Genomic DNA, 20,719 nt, shown 5'->3' on the forward strand with positions numbered 1-20,719 from the left:
AACAGAGTGCGCCACATTCAATAATGCAGTCTTCAAGCAGTCCTGAAACGCGGTATCGAAGTTTCCATGGCAAGACGCATATATACAACTTCCAACACAACACTGTCGGATCGTCGATCCCTAGTCACACTACAAACTTGTGGCTAGCGGGGTACTATGCTCAGTTCGGTACCACGAAAACATCCTTTGGCGACAGCTCACCCTTGCCGCCAAATCTTTGAAGAGTGCGTAGTTAGTTTTGCTGACCTTCCGACCCGCGAAGGGAAAACCAGCCCAATACAGGTTAGGCCACATACCTTAAAACATCGCGAGTAACACGTGACATCGTAAAGAATACTCAGGGGGATGATTCAGACCATGATTCCGAGTTAATATCAAGTGGAATTTTCCGTCGCAAAATTCATGTATTTTTAAATTATTTTCAATTCTATACTTTTGCGATGGAAAATTCCACTTTATATTAACTCAGAATCATGAGCTGAATCATCAGATAGGCCTCTGTGGTCCAGTGGTTGAGAGTTGGGCTCACGATCCGGAGGTCCCGGGGTTCGAATCCCGGTTGGAAAACACAGAATACACTGTGATCCCTAGTTTGGTTAGGACATACAGGCTGATCATCTGACTGTCCGAAAGTATGATGATCCATGCTTCGGAAGGCACGTTAAGCCGTTAGCCCTGGTTACTACTAATGTAAGTGAGTAATCGTTACATGAGTCATGTCAGGGGCCTTTGGCGGGTCAATAGTAACCCTGACGCCAGGGTTGATGAGGTTGGTACTTCACCTCACAACCCAAACGATAGAAGAAGATCAGAGTAGGAATCCCCGTTCTGGTGAGTAATGTATCGAGGGTTGTGGGTTGTTGGGTGGTACGTCGCACTTCTTCGATAGTGGGTACCGCTTCGATTTTATATTCAAGTGTACCTGGAAAAAAAAAAAACACATCAATTTTCTCATTATTTTTTCATTGAGTACCCAATAGCCGCATTGATGAATTTTTGGATGTTCAGTCACATTGTTCACATGGGTAGGGACTATAGATGTAAACCACCGATTTAAAACGTTTTAAACCAAATTTTGCCGTTTTAAAATCGTCAGAATTTCATAATTTATATTGAACCTAGTCATCATCATCAGCCCATTAACGTCCCCACTGCTGGGGCACGGGCCTTCCCTATGGATGGATAGGGAGATCGGGCCTTCAACCATCACGCGGGCCCAGTGCGGATTGGTGGTTATTAACGACTGCTAATGCAGCCGGGACCAACGGTTTAACGTGCCTTCCGAAGCACGGAGGAGCTCGAGATGAAAACTTTTTTTTTGTGGTCACCCATCCTATGACCGGCCTTTGCGAAAGTTGCTTAACTTCAACAATCGCAGACCGAGCGCGTTTACCGCTGCAATTTCTTCCAGGCGACCTTTGGGTACAGGAAAAGAAGATGTTATGGTGATCTCACCTGTCTAAAGTGCTTGTACAAGTTGGATTGTTGGGAGAATGTCGTGGGGCAGTATTCGCAGATGAAAGGACGCTCTCCTGTGTGCGTTCGGATATGGGACTCCAGTTGGACTTTAGTCTGAAACAGAGAATGACGATAAAACCTGCCCATTTCTCCCGAAAGATGTCGCTACTGTTGAATGTTCTTAAATTTTCTCGGGAATGCGGGTTCCCTCACGATGTTTTCCATCTCCGCTTCTTCTTCGTAATTATCATGGATAAACTTGTCGAAGGTCAATGTAACATTTTTGAATTTTCGTCACTTCGCAAGGTGTTATGGCTGAGGAGAAGAAATGACAAGAAACTGCAACAGCAACACATCTTTTAAAGCAATGAGGGTACATTACAAGTTATTAAATAACTAGAGGAACACATTCAATCTAAAATGACGTGTAATATTTATACGAAGACCAGGGGGATAAATATAGCCACATCGAAGCAATTCATCTAAAAAAAAAACAATATTGCTATTTGACATTTGGGTGCATTGCGCACTTACTTTTATATGCGCAAATGTCAAATTGACGTAAGAGTGACGTAAATTCAAAAATGTTACATTGACCTTCAACAAGTTTATCCGTGATAATTACGTTGAATAAATGATTCTGATTCTGATTTCAAGAATCTCTTCGATCAATCAGTAGAAGGTGTTTGTCAAATTTACCGGGAATCCTTTGCCACAGTGATGGCAAATCTTGTTATTTGGTCTCCCCTTGTGGACGTTTCTGATGTGCTGGTCTAGGCCGACACGATTCTTTGATGGCTGTAAACAAAAATAAACATAAGCTCAAAACCATATATCCCAATGAACTAAAGTAAGATTCATCATCATCAGCCCATTAACGTCCCCACTGCTGGGGCACGGGCCTTCCCCATGGATGGATAGGGAGATCGGGCCTTAAACCACCACGCGGGCTCAGTGCGGATTGATGGTTATTAACGACTGTATAGTTACCTAGACTCCGCACACAGGTTGGCCGAAGTAAATATAACCTGTCCAGGTGAGGTTTTCTCATCGGATCGGACCTGAGCTGCGTGTGTGGTGTTACGCCACAGACTATGGCTCATCTGATAACTTGCCCCGCGTGCCCTGATACCTGCACGCGAGAGGGGCTGATGAGTGCCACCGAGGATGTTGTCCGAGTGGCGGAATACTGGGCTGAAGAAATCTGAATGCCATCGAAACGACAAGAAGTTACCTTGAAACAAATTGGACACTGGTAAGTCTTGTGAAGATGTTTCTCCTCGATGTGGTCCCGGAGTTTTGTTTTATCCGCGAACCGACGGTTGCAGTGGTCACAAATGAACCTGAAATTTTGAATTTGAATTTAAAAGTTAAATCGATTTTCGAATTCATGTTTGGATCATAAATGATTATCTCGTGCTCAGCGGTGAAGGAAAACATCGTGAGGAACCCCACATTCCCGAGAAATGCATTTTCGGAAGTATGTGACCTAACCTTTATTGGGTTTTCCCTTCGCGGGTTGGAAGGTCAGACAGGCAGTCGCTTCTGTATAAAACCGGACCTGTCAAATCTTCAGGTTAGGTAAGCGGACCCCGTGAAAAACAAGATGATGCTAGGAGGATGATGATGATGAATTGTATTGTGTTACCTTAGTTGGTGCGGCGTGACATGTTTGAGGCTGTTCCTGAGATGTCTCTGGTAGGAGCTCACTGAGGAGAAGCCTATCTCGCAGGAGGAGCAGAACGCAGCCGAAGAGGCGTCCTGGTTGTCCTGATGATGAGGTTTTAGTTTTATTTTTAGTAGAGATGGCCGCCGCCGTTGCCGTTGGTCCCGGCTATTAGCCGTAAAACACCTCTACCAACCCGCATTGGAGCAGCGTGGTGGAGTATGCTCCATACCCCCTCCGGTTGATTGAGGGGAGGCCTGTGCCCAGCAGTGGGACGTATATAGGCTGTTTATGTTATGTTATGTTAGTAGAGATGGGCCGAGTACTCGTTTGATACTCGGTACTCTGCGTACTCGGCGGGTTTTTTGATACTCGTACTCGGCCGAATAACTCGGTTATTTGATAACGAGTATACAGCCATTGGTAAATAACAAACTTCTTCAATTATTTATTTACTATGACGCGCAACATCATGTGTTTGTTTGCAAACAATCAAGTGACTAGTAGCTGAAAGGCGTGGGCGGGGTGAGGGGTGTATCAACGCGAGCCGACGTCTTGACCGACGCAAACCTGTTTGTACTTGTTTACGCGCGCGAAATGCGAATTTGATTGAACCGAGTTACTCGGCCGAGTACTCGGTTGAAAAAAAATTGAGCCGAGTAAAACTCGGTACTCGTTACTCGGCAAAAGTGTTACTCGGCGCATCTCCAATTCAATATACAGGGTCACTTACACCCCGTACAAGTAGGTTTGGGTGTTAGTGACACAGACCATGATTCTGAGTTAATATCAAGTGGAATTTTCCGTCGCAAAAGTATGGAACAGAAAATAATAAAAAAAAATGCCGTTATAGGACGAGAATGCGGTGGAAATTATGCTCACGCCAAGAGCAGCAAACACTGCGTTACCGTGTTTCGGATGTTGGATCTCAGCGATAAGCGTTAGTCCAGCTATGTGTGGGCGACTCTGTGTTAGGCCTCGGTGGGTCTCTTGAACGCAAAAAAAAACACACAAAAATTAGCAAGAATCTTCCGACAGGAAATTCCACTTGATATCAACTCAGAATCATTGTCTGAACTATCCCACTCAGTATTCGTTACGCTAACACCTTATATATAGTACATCTAATGGGGGACTTTCCAATTGACGTTCCCCAAACACAACCAACCAATATTTTATGTAAATTTTATATTTTTTAAAGAACGTCTAGGGCCCTGTGCCGAGGTTTTTCTTGCAGCTTCTTTTCCCGGCTATACAGGTTGTGAGAAGCTGCAGTAGTTTTAGACGGATGAGACGTTCGTTATGTAAAAATTGACGATTCAAAGTGTAACTGTATCTTTTTATTACGTACGTAGGTATATCACTAATTTTACAACGCATTTTTACGATTATCTTCTGCATGCATTTTTTATTAATTATTATTTGTAAACATCGTCAATTAGTTCGGTTACCGTATCCGCGGTTTCTTCTATCCGGGTTGTAGCTGAAAATCAGCGATTTGCTCGAAAGGGCATAAACTTGTCTATGCTATGACCGTTTTGCGCTGCTGCAGCACAGATACATACCTGGCGTGTGTTAAACATGGGATTAACTGTCTGAGAACTGATATTAGGCAGCTAAATTACTCAATTGTATACCAATATTTTATGTTTATTTTTATTTTTTTAAAGAACGTCTAGAGCCCTGTGCCGTTTTTCTTGCAGCTTCTTTTCCCCGGCTATACAGGTTGTGAGAAGCTGCAGTAGTTTTAGGCGGATGAGACGTTCGTTATGTAAAAATTGACGATTCAAAGTGTAACTATGTTACCTACTGAATAAAGATATTTTTGAATTTGACACACGATAGATGGAAGGATGGAAGGTCCCTCATAGGACAAGACTGCGATATAGTCGGGTTGTTGCGTCATAAGGTTGAAGACTTGGCGGTCGGGGTTACCTTGACATCATGCTTGTCGAGGTGTCTCTTGAGGCTGGTCTTCCACCGGAAGACCTTGCCACATTCCTGACAGGGAAACTCGTTATGCAGTTCGTGCACCGCACTGAAACATTGGACATACACATTCTGTTACTTCACCAGGGCGGCCGTCAGCGCCACCTAGTGACGTAGATTCTCTATGGCTATAAATAATAAAAATAATATATTAATAAAAAAATGAGGAGCTCGGTGGCGCAGCGGTAAACGCGCTCGGTCTGCGATTGTTGAAGTTAAGCAACTTTCGCAAAGGCCGGTCATAGGACCGGCGGGGACGCGGTTGTGTGCAATTGCGTTCCCGTATCCCCGCCACAGGGCGGCAAGGAGGAACACCGTTGGGTTTTAGTGGGTATACCGGGTGGGACACCCGGGGAGTCCCACATAACCACGTCCCGTCCCCCCCCGGGCGGCGTGGTATGCGTAATGCATTTCCCAACGTTAAAAAAAAAGGCCGGTCATAGGATGGGTGACCACAGAAAAAAAAGTTTTCATCTCGAGCTCCTCCGTGCTTCGGAAGGCACGTTAAGCCGTTGGTCCCGGCTGCATTAGCAGTCGTTAATAACCACCAATCCGCACTGGGCCCGCGTGGTGGTTTAAGGCCCGATCTCCCTATCCATCCATAGGGAAGGCCCGTGCCCCAGCAGTGGGGACTTTAATGGGCTGGTGATGATGATGAATATTTAGTTGGAAAACATAAAGATATATGGGTGCCGCAGCTCACCAAAAAACGCCAGGTTCCAGTGAAAATTCACCCAGAGGGCAACACTGATTTTCAACCCACACCGATCGGTGAGAATACCCGCACAATAAATTAAAAAAATAAAATAAAGAGTAAAAATGAAATTAGATAGTGTTTACAGGAATTAGCACCATTGCGTGTCTAATATTGTGTGTGTGTGTGTGAATGTCCTTCAATGTTTGGAACACAGATAATTGATATCTCGTAGTTTCCAGGATTTATGTCCAATTAATGGCAGAACAGCCTCCATGGTCTAGTGGTTAGAGCGTTAGGCTCACGATCTGGAGGTCCGGGTTCGATTCTCGATGGGGACATTGTCGAAATCACTTTGTGAGACTGTCCTTTGTTTGGTAAGGACTTTTCAGGCTTGGATCACCTGATTGTCCGAAAAAGTAAGAAGATTCCGTGCTTCGGAGGGCACGTTAAGCCGTTGGTCCCGCCTATTAGCCGTAAGAACACCTCCACCAACCCGCAGTGGAGCAGCGTGGTGGAGTATGCTCCGTACCCCCTCCGGTTGATTGAGGGGAGGCCTGTGCCCAGCAGTGGGACGTATATAGGCTGTTTATATTGTTATGTTTACTCACAGGCGATGGTTCATGAGCCCGGCGCGGTGTGTGAACGTCTTGTCACACTCGGGGCATTGCACGCGAGCCTTGTGCGTGTCCTTGTGGTAACGATGCGTGTCTATTGAGCTGCAATACAGAGACTTATTAATAAATAACATATATAATAACATAATTAGCCGATATACGTCCCACTGCTGGGCACAGGCCTCCCCTCAATCAACCGGAGGGGGTATGGAGCATACTCCACCACGCTGCTCCACTGCGGGTTGGTGGAGGTGTTTTTACGGCTAATAGCCGGGACCAACGGCTTAACGTTTTCGGACAATCAGGTGATTCAAGCCTGAAAAGTCCTTACCAAACAAAGGACAGTCTCACAAAGTGATTTCGACAATGTCCCCATCGGGAATCGAACCCAGACCTCCAGATCTTGAGCCTAACGCTCTAACCACTAGACCACGGAGGCTGTTTTTAATAAATAAATAAATAGTTTATTATCCAAATCAACAGCCTCCGTGGTCTAGTGGTTAGAGCGCTAGGCCCACCTCCACCAACCCGCAGTGGTGGAGTATGCTCCATACCCCCTCTGGTTGATTGAGGGGAGGCCTGTGCCCAGCAGTGGGATATAATAGGCTCAATAATAACCCTGACACCAGAGTTGATGAGGTTGGTAATTCACCTCACAACCCACACGATAGAAGAATAGGCTGTTTATAATTATTGACATAAAATACGAATTAATTAATGTGCCACCTGATTGGGCTGGCGGGCGGATTTAAATCCGTATATCGTCCACCTTATTTTGTAAACTAACTTAGTATGTAAGTTTTTGTTACTAACCCTATGGATCTTATGTTGTCCGAAAAAATAATTTTTGATTTGATTTGAATTCCATAGTGTGCTCACCGCGGTGGGAAATTGACCTTCAACAAGTTTACATGACATAAACAGCCTATACGTATAATTATACGTACGATATAATTGAGGAGCTCCGTGGCGCAGCGGTAAACGCGCTCGGTCTGCGATTGTTGAAGTAAAGCAACTTTCGCAAAGGCCGGTCATAGGATGGGTGACCACAAAAAAAAAGTTTTCATCTCGAGCTCCTCCGTGCTTCGGAAGGCACGTTAAGCCGTTTGTCCCGGCTGCTTTAGCAGTCGTTAATAACCATCAATCCGCACTGGGCCCGCGTGGTGGTTTAAGGCCCGATCCATATTCATTCATATTCATATAATTTATTGGTAATAATTCGTATTACACGTCAAGATAAAAATTAGTCACATTACAATATTAAAAATTAAAATAAAATTGTTACATTAATACATTCATACAAATAATGTACCTGGTCTACACAATATTTGAACTGTACTGTCCAGTACCTAATTATCTAAATTACAAATTAATAAATTCATCCTAACTGTAGAACGCGTGCTCAAGAAGCCAACGTTTGAGTCGCGATTTAAAACAAGGTATAGACGTCTCCCTATCCATCCATAGGGAAAGCCCGTGCCCCAGCAGTGGGGACGTTAATGGGCTGATGATGATGATGATGACGGGCTGGAATACGTACTTTGATATCTTCCCGCATAGATTGCATTTGTACTCCTTGAGTGATATCTCGTGTGCGGAGTAGTAATGCTGCTGCATGACCTTCAGGTCCATCGTGCGCTTGTGGCAGATACTGCATTCATATCTGCGAAATCAAAAAATATATTGGCGAATCTAACTGGCAAGTTGCAGGTATGCAACCCGTTTGACGTGTGCTGTCTACTTAATTCTGTCGGGTTATAGGCCACAGGGATGTTATGGATATGAAATTTCGGATACGGGTTTAAGAATGATTATTATACCGGATACAGTTAAAAATTATTTCGGATTATCCGTTAGTTTCGGTTGCGGATATTATTTTAACGAATTTGAAAAGTAAAATACAAATAGATAGTAAAGTCATTTTATTTATAACGATAAAAAGAAGAAAAAACAAACAATGCGCGCGGCTTGTGTGTCGGCACTGGCGGCAGCCAACCGATCAAAACAACTTGTCATAACGTGTATCAGTTAGGCTCCGCCCCAAACCAATATTATCCGAAACTTTTATTGCGGATTCGGTTGCGGTTACTGCCCAACTGGGCACCCTCAGGCCTGTTGTCTTAAACTCTTAAACGTTGTACCGGGTGAAAGCCTTCAGCGCTCCTCATTTGTCCGGCCAAGTAGTTAATGCCATCTGCGGCAAATCTACAATAAGTCACGTCAAAAAAAAAGGTTGCGGTTACGGATGTTTTTTTATATCAGATATCCGATAGTTTCGGTTACGGTTACGGAGCTCCCTAACATCCCTGATTGGCCATATTAAGAGGACATTTTAAAAGGGTTGTTAATAATAATAATAATAAAATTGTTTATTTCGGATCAAAAAATTACATCCATATTGGTGCTAATTCCTGTAAATACCATCTAATTTTATTTTAAGTTATATCTGTCCTTTTCTTATCCGCCGAAAAGGAAAGGGACGGGTAATCGACAAGCATAAAATTTATGGAACACACGTCAATTTTAAGCACAAATCTAAACCAACTGTCTAAAAATTTTACGTCAGTCAATAACCCGACACATTAATTTACTCATTCTTCCTAAAATTAAGAGCTGTGAATCATCCGTCCCTTTCCTTTTCGACGGATACGAAAATGACGGATATAACCTAAAATAAAATTAGGCGGTGTCTGCAGGAATCGGGGCCATTGTGTTAGTAAGATGTGACTTATGAAACTATTGTTAGTAATGAAAATTATATTTTGCACGCATTCATGACCATCACGTGAACGGGTAAGTTCCCGTGATCGTCACCCCACGCACAAAACATCTCCAAAGCGGCGATGTGTATCGATCAGCTAATGTCTTCAGGATGCTGTTGGGGCTGTTTCTCAACCTGGTGAGCAGGGAGCCAGTTTTTTTGCGTAAGATCGCTTCGAAACCATCGGTCTGATACTCCGCAAACATCCCCGAAGCGCTACAAAAACGCGGTAGACCCAACATCATCCTAAAGACATTATTATACTGTATACGCAGGGTCTCAAGCGATTTTTTGGTGTACCCAACCCACAGATTTCCCGTGTACACACTTTGACAATGTGCCACGTTTCCAATTGGCAACATTTGGCGCGCGACATGTTGAAAGTTAGCGCGGAACATTTATTTAACAACGTTGTCTGTCTGCGCATGTCAGTCTTCGACAACGTGTCGCCAGAGGAACTAGTATCGATTTCGGCGGCAGTGGTTATAATTTCATCGAAAACTGGATCAAAAATAAAAAAGCTACGTTGGTGGGTTAGAAAATACAGAAGAAAGAAAATGTGTTCAGTGATCTCTGTATGGTTGATGGATCTTTCTAAAAAAATAACAAGGCGCGCGTCATGTTGCGCGCCAGCTGGCAACGTCGCGCGCTGTTGTGCAACGTTGCCGAACATATTGAGTACACGCCTAGTGGATACACGGCTTACTTCACGTCCGTCGTCGACAACATGTAGCCAGAGGAACTAGTGTTGTTGCGCGTCACGTCTCCACTCGACAACAATTGATAAAAAAATAAATAATAAAAAAGTTTATTTAGGTAAAATCTACGACACACACATACATTTACAACATTAAAATATACACACATTAACATTAATATTTAAGTAGTTGGAAAACATAAAGGTATATTGGTGCCGCAGTTCACCAAAAAAGGCCAGGGTTCAGTGAAAATTTACCCATTTTGATGCTCAACTAACGATGCTCTCTAAACAAACAAGCCGCACGACTTGTTACGCTACAGCTGGCAACGTCGCGCTGTTGAGCAACGTTGCCGAACATGTTTAGCTTCACGCGTTGCGCGCTAATAGGCTACTAGACAACCTAGTCAAATGAGACACTTTTTACGAAACATTAAAATCAAAGTTTTCTTCGGTAATTATATGGAAATACTGTCCTGTGACGTCATCAATAGAAGCTGTCAAACCTGGTACAAATTATTATTTAATTCATAAATAAAATTCGAAAATAAGTCGAAATGTAAAATGGAATTGGTTTTTGATCATCATAGACAGGCCTTTATTTCTGGATTAGCATTTTATAATTTATCTTTGACCCAGTCAAATATCCTAGTGTTGCTTAGTGTATACAAGGCTTTAAGATTTTGTGTGAACGATACCTTCTCATATGCCTCTTATAGTGAGCAGTGAAGGACTCCACTGAGGATATAACAGTCTTGCAAATCGGACAACACGAGTTGCCTAGATCCTGAAACAATATTTAAAACAACTTAAAACTTTGCATTTATCAATGGCACACTTAGAAAAACAGTTTTTTTTTGGTCGATTTTCCCCGAAGGGCAAGGTAAAGGGAACTATGCCCATACAGCCATGTTTATGTATTTTTTCTTGATGATGATTAATGAAAAAAGGTGATACGATGAATGATGAAACCTAAGCCCGCACTAATTAAATCAAAAGTCTTCAATATACAATATTCTTTATTTGCATAAACTTTCGAGTTATGAAGCGGCTTGTTGGCACGAAGCGAAAATGGATACACTAACAAACACACACACACACATACACCCACACACACACATACACCCACACACACTACACACACACACGCACATTAGGTACACTTCAAAACGGGTCCGTGTGTTGCTAACCCGGGGTATACTAACCCGATTTCGTTTTAGTGCGATAAAATTTATTACTTGAAAATCGGGTTAACACACCCCGGGTTAGCAACACACGGACCCTTCAAAACTACATATATACGAAACTACCCAATACTTACCGGTGAATGTTTCGTAGCCATGTGGCTCTGGTACGACTTCAAGTAGTTGAACCCTATGAGGCACGAGTTACACTTGTACTCCGCGTTCAAATAGCCCTCCTTTGCCGCCTCTTTCGCCCTCTCTAGGACCATCTCCTCATAGGACAACTCTATTGTAAGGATCTTCTGCTCCGATTCCGGTTTTGGCCGTTTCGTGGGCTGTGAAGAAATATACTTGATGATATTTCATACATACATGGTGTTAGTGTCATCGTAACGAATACTGAGGGAACTAAGTACGGTCACGAGCATTGATATGTATACACTTTGGTACCATGTCACATTAACTTTTTTGACAAATTGAACTGTAAGTCTCACTAAATGTCAAATATGGTAGTGCGACAGGGTCCTAAAGTGGGTACATTATATTGCTCATGACTGTACCCACACCTCTCAGCTTTTAACGGCTAATGCAAGTAAAAAAAAATAAAAAAAAATCACACCTTTTTTCCAGTCTTTACTCTCTTAACCACTTTCTTTTCTCTTTTAATCTTGTCTTCTGTTTTGCTTCTCTTTTTCTTGTCTCTCTTTCTTGGTAGAGGGAGAAGGAGTGGTACCTCTATCTCTGTCTCTCCTGCATCTATACAGTCTGAGAGAGGATGGTCGTCATCTGATGGTGTTACCTCGTCTGGAATAAAAAAATAAAATTTACCTTCCAAAAAGTCAGAAATCAGTATCATTTATTCAACGTAATTATCATGGATAAACTTGTTGAAGGTCAATGTAGCATTTTTGAATTTAAGTCATTTCGCAAGGAGTTATGGCTGAGGAGAAGAAATGACAAGAAACAGGACAACATCTTTCACATCAATGAGGGTCAACCCTAGATCATCGTCCCCCTAGCATTATCTCGTTTTTCGCAGGGTCCGCTCACCTAACCTGAAGATTTGACAGGTCCGGTTTATTTACAGAAGCGACTGCCTGTCAGACCTACCAACCCGCGAAGGGAAAAGAGACGAGTATTTTGTCTCTTTTCCACTAAATAAATACAGCTTAGTACGAAGGAGACGGGAGATATGTCCCTTTCATATAGCTTAGTAAAAAACTGAAGAGCTAAAGAGACTGAAGATATTATGTCTCTTTCATCCTGTCGGTATAAAGCTTAGTACGAAAGAGACGGAAGATGTCTCTGTCATACTATCGGTATATAGCTTAGTACGAAAGAGACGGAAGATGTCTCTGTCATATTATTGGTATATAGCTTAGTACGAAAGAGACGGAAGATGTCTCTGTCATATTATTGGTATATAGCTTAGTACGAAAGAGACGGAAGATGGCTTTTTCATACAATCGGTATATAGCCTAGTGCGAAAGAGATGGGAGATATGTCACTCTAATCATGCTAAGGTGTAAGAGGTAGGTTAATTTATATATTTTCTATAGTAACATTTATACATCAATGATTTGTATAGTCCAAAATAAATAAAAAACTTACCCAAAACTCCATTCCATTCATTCTTAACCTCCTCTTTAACATAAACTAGTTGCATATCAAATGTGTTAGTTTTATCATCATCAAATTCTCTTTTATCATCATCATCATGTTCCTTCTTGTCATCAGTTGATGATGGCGGTATGGACACAGGGTCGGTGCTGGCGACCTTCATGCGAGGAGGCCGCGTTATGTCGGTCAGAAGACATTCGTGGAAGGTCTGGAAACAAATAAGTTGTGACAAGTTTGTAGGTAATAAATAAAAAAATATACAGGGTGTAACGGAAGGGGGGTATCAAGCCGAAAGGGGACAAAACTATACCTTATGTAGATCTTATCTGCAAAATTTCAATTAAAAAAAAACACTTTTGATATTTTTTTAAATTTCAGTTAAAAAAATATTTTAATATTTCCAGCATGTAAAAAACACGGCACAGCACTATTGAGGTCACTGTTCTTAATCCACTCAAATATTGGCACTACACAAATCTCCTAGCGCGTCCTGGTCGCCTGGTACTCGTGACGCTCGCACGGCCGCGATAGGTACGAAATTCGAGCGGGCGGCGGCTTTGGCGGCAACGTCAAAAGGAGTCGGCGGCCGATTGGAACAATCCGAGTCGGCGGCACGTCGGCGACTGTAACAAACAAGAATGACACTAAAGCATCTAATAATTGGAGTCATTTTGCTTTGACAACTATTCTCACATTATTTTATGACGTGTAAAATAAGTTAAAATTACCTACTTGTTTAGGTAAGGTATTTAATTTAATAGTAAATAGGAAAAAAAAGTGTGAGTGTGGGTAAGTAGGTAGGTAATTAATAATTAGACTTACGTTTTACAAGAAAGGTTCGAAATGTCGTCATCCCCGTTCGATGCACAGACCTGCCGCTTCATCTGTCCACAACACTTTCGAAGCAAAGTCTGGTGAGCTTTCCACTTGAACTCGGTACCATTCTCAGAATGCCACACGAGGTAAGCAGGAATTAGCTCGGGCGTACGTTGCATGTGGTAAGGTTCGCGTGGTAGTCCTTGGGTTGGCTGCACGGCTAGTACGGCTTCTTCAAACTCCGGATCACGGGTCGCCGAGTGGCCAGTCTCGGATGACGCGTGGAAAGAGCCCGTTAAATGCAGTAGGCGATTGACCATTTTCCTGAAGCAATGCAGTGAAGGCAGTTGCCTGGCTTCATCAGCTGGTCTACCTTCTATGAATCGCTGATACAAGTTCCGTGCTTCACTTAAGTTGCCATCGCCGGCACCCACACACATCATCATTTCATAATAACCTACATTACTCAAAGACACCTCGAACTATCACTGATCACAGTTATCACAACAAATCCAAATTTCGAACTTCACTCCACAGATAGTAAACAAGCACTGACAAATAATTTGACAGTTTACTTTCGTGTGCATGTTTCTATCTCTTTCGAATGCTATCCTGGTACTTAAGGGTATGTTATTTCTTTGTGCGCAATAAAATATTTTTATGGTATTGTTTGAATGAATGAATGTATTGTATTTTATGAAAGTAGGTACGTATTTTACTTTGAACCTAGAAAAGTAAAAAAGTCGTTTATCTAATAAGGATCACCCGCGCTCACACTCTGGCACTAACACAGAATTGCCACGTTTCTTCGCAAATATCCCGCGCAATAGCAGAAGGCGAAATTAATCTGTCAATAATAAGACATACTATCACTCTGCCCGTATCGGTGGGCAGAGTCACAAGAACATCCCATTAGCGGTACGAGCATGATAATTATTTATGTACCTATGTTATGATTACTTGTGGCTCTGTCTGCCCCATAAGAGATAAAGGCGTGATATTATGTATGTATGTTTGGTACGGGCATGTAGCGATACGAGCGTGTAGTGGTAAGTGAAATTCCGCTGAGACTGAAAGTCTCTGCCTACTCCAATGGGAAAAAGGCGTGATGTTATTGTTCACTGTTGGACAATACACGACTACAATTTAGGAAGGAAAAAAAATACAAAAAAAAATAATAATTTTTATCATGGTTAATGATAACTTTCCCTTAACAGCACCGCCATTTTGAATTTCGGGTGCACTAGGGCTTGCCGATCAAAAAATGACTATCGATAATCTATCCCGACCGAGAGTCGATCGATAGCAAGACTATTGATAACTCGGAAAGTGGGAACATTTTCGATTTTATTACCTAAGTGCAATACAATCGATAGTATCGTTGCGGATTAATAACAAACTATCGATAATTTTGCCCTCAGTCAGTAGTATTGCTACACTCCGATAGTATGGTTATTTTGAGTGGGCTGATTGTCTAAACTGAATTTCAATAACTCAAAAGTCCATGGATTTAGATTTTTTGAAAAGTTATTTTTTTATTTCTACCAATCAAAATCGTAGTTGAAAATGATTATGATCGATAATCGATACTGAACTATCGATAGTTTGAAACACTAGCGTGCCTTTTTCTATTCGCGAGCCCTGGCATCCTGGTACAGGGTATAAATCCCATTAACTGTCCCAATGCAATTTGCAATTCCGTGCTTCGGAAGGCACGGTTGGTCCCGGTGACTACTTACTCATGTAAGAAAGTAGTCATTACATGAGTCATGTCAGGGGCCTCTGGCGGCTCAATAGTTACCCTGAAACCAGGGTTGATGAGGTTGGTAATCCACCTCACAACCCACACGATAGAAAAAGATTTAAAAAAATACTGTTATGTGTTTTTAATTCCTTGTAGGCAATAAAGTATTATTGTATTGTACGAAAGTACTTATTTTAAGATTACTTTTACCATGTCATAGTAAAAGTAAAGTTATGTTAGGTAGGTACTTTACTTGAGAAATTAATTTTGTCTTTACTATGTTGTAAACGTAACATTAATGTCTCGTTAATAAGATACACAATCACTTGCAGTTGCTCGTATCCCTAATGGGGTGGGCAGAGCCATAAGTAATCAGAACATACTAACATAATATCACGCCCGTATCACTAAGGGGTAGGCAGTCACAACGGTACTTGAGAAATTTATTTTGCTTTTACTATGTTGTAAATCCCCAAGGAATTCTAACAAGCCTCTGACGTTGCCGGCCGCCTCAGGGAGGCACCCCGTCTGGCCAAGGTGCCGGACCCGGTAGTTGGCGGCTCCTTCACACTCCAGTAGCACATGGGCCGCTGTCTCGTCCATGCAGGTTCTGCACAGGGGCTTGTCGGTGACACCTAGTGTAAACAGATGTTTGTTGATATCACCGTGACCACACAGCTACACCTGCTACCTGCAGCTGTTACCTGTATTAGTGGAGACCTCTTCACATTTAGAATTCTTTTGGAGAGACAACTATTGATATTGGGTAGTGCCATCTTAGCCTGCCTGCATTTATTTACGGTGGTTCATAGTCTGGTGTGTTTGTTCATTCCCAAATACCCTAATACCGAACTAGCTTTATTTGCGGATGATACAGCCATCTATTCTTCGTGCCGTGGTCGAGTTATGATGACCGGAATTCTCCAACGCGCCAATGCCTTGGGCAAGTAGTTTCGCAAATGGAGAATCAAGGTAAACCCGGAGAAAAGTGCAGCGGTGTACTTTTCAAAGGGCTATTATAATACGTCACGGTCACGCTGTCAACTTAAGTCATCAAGATGTCTGGCAAGCCGATCCCTTGGGAGGAGCAAGTCAAATATCTCGGCGTAGTCTTAGATAGACGTCTTACTTTCAAGGCCCATATCAAACGTGTGCGCGATCGCGCCACGTTTGTAATGGGCCGTGTTCATTGTCTCCTTAACAAGCGTAGTAAATTATCCCTTAGGAATCTACACGACTTGCATCCGTCCGATCATGACCTATGCAGGGGTAGTTTTCGCTCACGCGAGTCTCTCTCAAATCCACCGTCTACAGGAAATACAAAATCGTTCGTGGTTCCTTCGCAATGAAAATCTGCACATTGACCTAAGTCTGCCAACCATTGCCCAATGGCTCAAATTAGTTTTTTCGATTCTGCTCCGCACCAACCAAATCCCCTGGTAGTTGCGGCTTCCGAATACATCCCGCTTAGGAACGGTACTGAATAGCATCGGCGTCCGAAGTATGTAATACGATCCCGACGACCCGATTACTCTAGCCATAGAATCAGCCAATCAGCTCGCGACAACAAACATTTCAGGACCCCGATACCGACACCGCCGGCGTGGTCGACGACTTCCCTCAATCAGCGCTTATCGCTATCGACTTACTAGGGTCGTTTAATTCTTTCAAATATTTTTCCTCTCAGACGACGCCCTGAGCCGAGGTTCGCGCCCAACTGGGCACCCTCAGGCCTGTTGTCTTAAATGTTGTACCGGGTGAGAGCCTTCAGCGCTCCCCATTTGTCCGGCCAAGTAGTTAATGTCATTTGCGGCAAATCTTCGATAAGTCACGTCAAAAAAAGGTGTGTTTGTTGGCTGCTCTCGTTCGTAGCAGCGAGCGGACCTGTCCGAATGAGATCGGCAATATCGGTTCCGGACCGATGGCTGTTACCTCCCGTTCCCCTTCTGGCCAACTCGTCCGCCGCGTCGTTACCTCTTGAATCGCTGTGTCCTTTGATCCATTGTAAAGTGAGGTGTTAGTACTTGCACACCTTAGTCAGTGATTGGTGGTAACTGTGTATGAGTAGTAGTAGTTGTTTAGGGCCTGCAAAACTCTGAAAGTATTCTAATGAAACTGTCCCGTACCTAGCTAGCCATGAACGCATTCGCCGCTAGCGTGATGCCCATTTGACCTGGATGACGGTGTTAAGGGAGCCTGATATTACGTAATCATAAAATAAAGCATACTACACAAGGAGACGAGATGCATTGTAAAGTACATTTCTTTATCAACTATTAATGTAGGTAATCGACTACATTTTTTGACAAAACTTGTACAACAAAGTGACTCTGCCCACCTCAGTAGCGCAGTAAGTGTGATATTAGATATGTGTAATTACTTGTAGCTCTGTCTGGTCCATTAGGGATAAAGCCGTGATTTATGTATGTTCACATCTTGTTCTATCCTATTGGTTGTGCGGTGGATAACCAACCTCGTCAATCCTGGTGCGAGGGTTATTATTGAGCCGCCAAATGCCCCTGACATGGCTCATGTAACGACTACTTATTACATCAGTAAGCAGTAACCGGGACCAAAGCTAATTGTTTTTTTAAATATTGTGTCTGGAAATCTTGGCCTCACAAGGATGAAACAAAACAATTTAAAAAATGTTGATTAATATGGCCATCACTGGCACGTTTACCCTTTACTAGGGCAGGCATAAATAAAAGAGGTGGTAGCTGTTCACTCAAAAGTTAAATACCTTGAACAGCTGATTGCTACGTAGTGTTGTGCAAATTTGAATTTATTACATGAAGACCTGGAATTCAATTGCTCATAACTAATGCAAATATGAATTTAGGCGGCCAATACTCTCGCATGTGATTTGTAGATAGTGACAGAGTAGGCACACTTCGGGTTGATACCCCCGTTCCGTTACACCCTGTATAATGTAATATGTTTGGGTCCTGGCAGAATATCAGTGTTGGTGAGAGTGGGTACTCGTACCATACTCTTAGCAACAATATGCTGAGTCAGTCCCATTTCCCTGGGCAGTGTTAGCTACTAGTCACAAATTGTTAATCTTAATTTATGTAAGTGCTTTTGTAACCTTCACTGTTTTGGGAATAAAGTTATTCAATAGGCTAGTTTCCAACTAGTCAAATCAGTTACTTTTTACTAAACGTCAAAACACGAAATTACTATGGAATTTGTATGAAAAAGCACTCTGTGACGTCATAGAAAAACGTGACAAAATGTCGGACTTATTATTACGTTTTTCTTGATTAAAATTCATAAATAAGTTTAATAGAAAAAAGAAAATGTTTTTCGTTAGTTTTAGATGTGTCTTTATTTAGTAATCAGAATTTCATAATTTATCTTGAACCTAGTACACGACCCTATTCTATGTTAACAGCAAAATGGTGCCGATTCCTGCAGACATCAACAGTTTCTTTTTATCTTGTTTTCTTAGGCAGTGGCGGCCCTAGCAAAATATTTAGGTGATGCGTGACGTCACAGTGGCACCCCCTTAAATACAAAATTTTTCGATTAGTTTACGGCCACCGAAATTTACCTGTTTAAATGTTTTAAAATGACCCGGTATGAGTTTAATGTGGCTGCAATTTAACCCGATGAAGTTAGTTCTTGGTTGATTTTGGAGGAGTCAATTCTCAATTACTTATTGCATTCCATGTAGTACAATGGGGTGTTACATAGGCATAGGAACTAAAACACGGACCCTGTAGGGCACAGCAACGTTGAAGGGAAGAGAAGAATTGTACAAGTGTATTAAAATTAAAACTTATCATTTAAAAATTCGTCTACAGTATAGCTAATGCTGCGATCTAAACAAACAAACCGCGCAACATGTTGTGCTTCAGCTGGCAACGTTGCGCGCTGTTGCGCAACGTTGCCGTATAATATGTTGAGCTTCACGCGTTGCGCGCGTATTTATTTTTATAGTCCACTACTAAAAATAAATGCTTGTGAAATAAATATTGTCACTTGTAACATGTAATTTGCATGTGTAGTTCGATAAACACATTTTTGTAATATTAATTTTTTTTACAAGAAAATTCCTTGTAATACAGGGCTTGTAAGTTTTGATAAACAGGGCACTGGTCTTGAGACACAATGTAAATATACCTCATTAGTATAAGTCTGGAGTATCCTGTAGGAGTCCTTCACCTGCTCCCTGAAGGAGACTGCCTTCCTGAGCAACGCCATGCACTCCCAGCATATGTTTGGACATATTTGAGGTACATTACATAGCTGAAACCAATGACATAGTTGTTGAAATCTGATTTTACAATGGGCACACCAAGCGTCAAGCAGAGTCGTAAGAAATGAGAAAAATTATATTTTGACATCATTTCTTTTTTTATGAAAATTCTTAGCTCTTTAGTATTACTCTTGTACAAAGGACCTTATTTTATCACGCGCCGCGTCGCATTTTACATAGTGTGCTAGGCCTGCTGGTAATTGCATAAACAAGTTATTAACAACAAGTTATTGCTGCCTTACTGTGAGCGAGACAGAGTCTGGGCGCTCTCTCCCTTACTCCTTAGCAGGTTATAACTATTTAAGACTATAGTAAGAGCCAGAGGGGGTGAGGTCAGCGCCCGGTACGAATTGGTGCAGGGAGATACCGTTCTACACGTAGTATTATTCTTTATTTTAAGCTACAGGGTACATAATGTAAACTTAAACTTACAGGAATTTCATTCAAAGTTTGGAGGTAATACTGCTGCATTCGAAGGTCTTTCACACTGTGGAGCACCCTGCCGACGCATAAACACGACATGCATAGTAACTTGTCGACTACTTCTTCCTTATTCTCCATTTTATTGATCAGACAAGAGGAACACCACGTACACAGAATTGTAAACTTTCATTTCGAATTTCAACGAAATTTTCTTATAAGGTGCTGTTTTTCAACTTCAGTTAGCATTTTTATAGTTAGCTCCTTGCTTCAAGTCACTGTAATTATAGAAATTTGAACTTTCAATACGCTATATATACGTGAAAGTACATAAACATTAAAATTACACTGATGATATTCGCATAAACGATTAACACTACGGGTTAAACAAATTATGGAAAATATCTTAGCCAAGTTTTCAGTTATAGAAAAAATATTTATTACACATAGACGGCATACAAGTATCCAGTTAGAAAGGTTCACAAAAACATTACGATTTCAAAAAACATACAACAAAACAAATCGCCGCCATTGCAATTATTGTTTTTTTTTTTTGGCTTTTTTCTTTGACTGATTGATAGAGCTCTCCCGCAACAAAAAAACTGTCTTCCGATTGATTCGATTATTATCGGATTTTATTCAATAAAAAAATGTTTCGTTTGGATACTTATATTCGAATACAAAACGTGAATATTGAAAAATCTATAATCATTATTATTTTATTTATTGATTTATATAAACTACGAAACATGTATTAAAAAAAACCGGTATTTGAATTAGTATTTTTCT

General features: G+C 41.8%; 1 protein-coding gene across 1 annotated transcript; it reads right to left on the reverse strand.

Moving 5' to 3' along the window:
* LOC126379445 (zinc finger protein 83-like) lies at window positions 1–20,482 on the reverse strand. The gene is made up of 15 exons (XM_050028201.1): window positions 20,375–20,482; window positions 19,943–20,208; window positions 19,375–19,500; window positions 12,678–12,894; window positions 11,686–11,870; window positions 11,204–11,401; window positions 10,581–10,669; window positions 7,965–8,087; window positions 6,419–6,526; window positions 5,060–5,162; window positions 3,107–3,228; window positions 2,693–2,801; window positions 2,158–2,256; window positions 1,456–1,572; window positions 1–922 (listed from the first exon to the last, which is right to left on the reverse strand). Exons 2-15 carry the CDS (start codon window positions 20,069–20,071, stop codon window positions 809–811), a joined length of 1,839 nt encoding a protein of 612 aa, XP_049884158.1. The 5' UTR covers window positions 20,072–20,208; window positions 20,375–20,482; the 3' UTR covers window positions 1–808.
* Between the last annotated feature and the right edge of the window lie 237 nt (window positions 20,483–20,719).

This window comes from Pectinophora gossypiella, chromosome 29 (assembly GCF_024362695.1).
Source record: "Pectinophora gossypiella chromosome 29, ilPecGoss1.1, whole genome shotgun sequence".
In the NCBI taxonomy this organism is placed as follows: domain Eukaryota; kingdom Metazoa; phylum Arthropoda; class Insecta; order Lepidoptera; family Gelechiidae; genus Pectinophora; species Pectinophora gossypiella.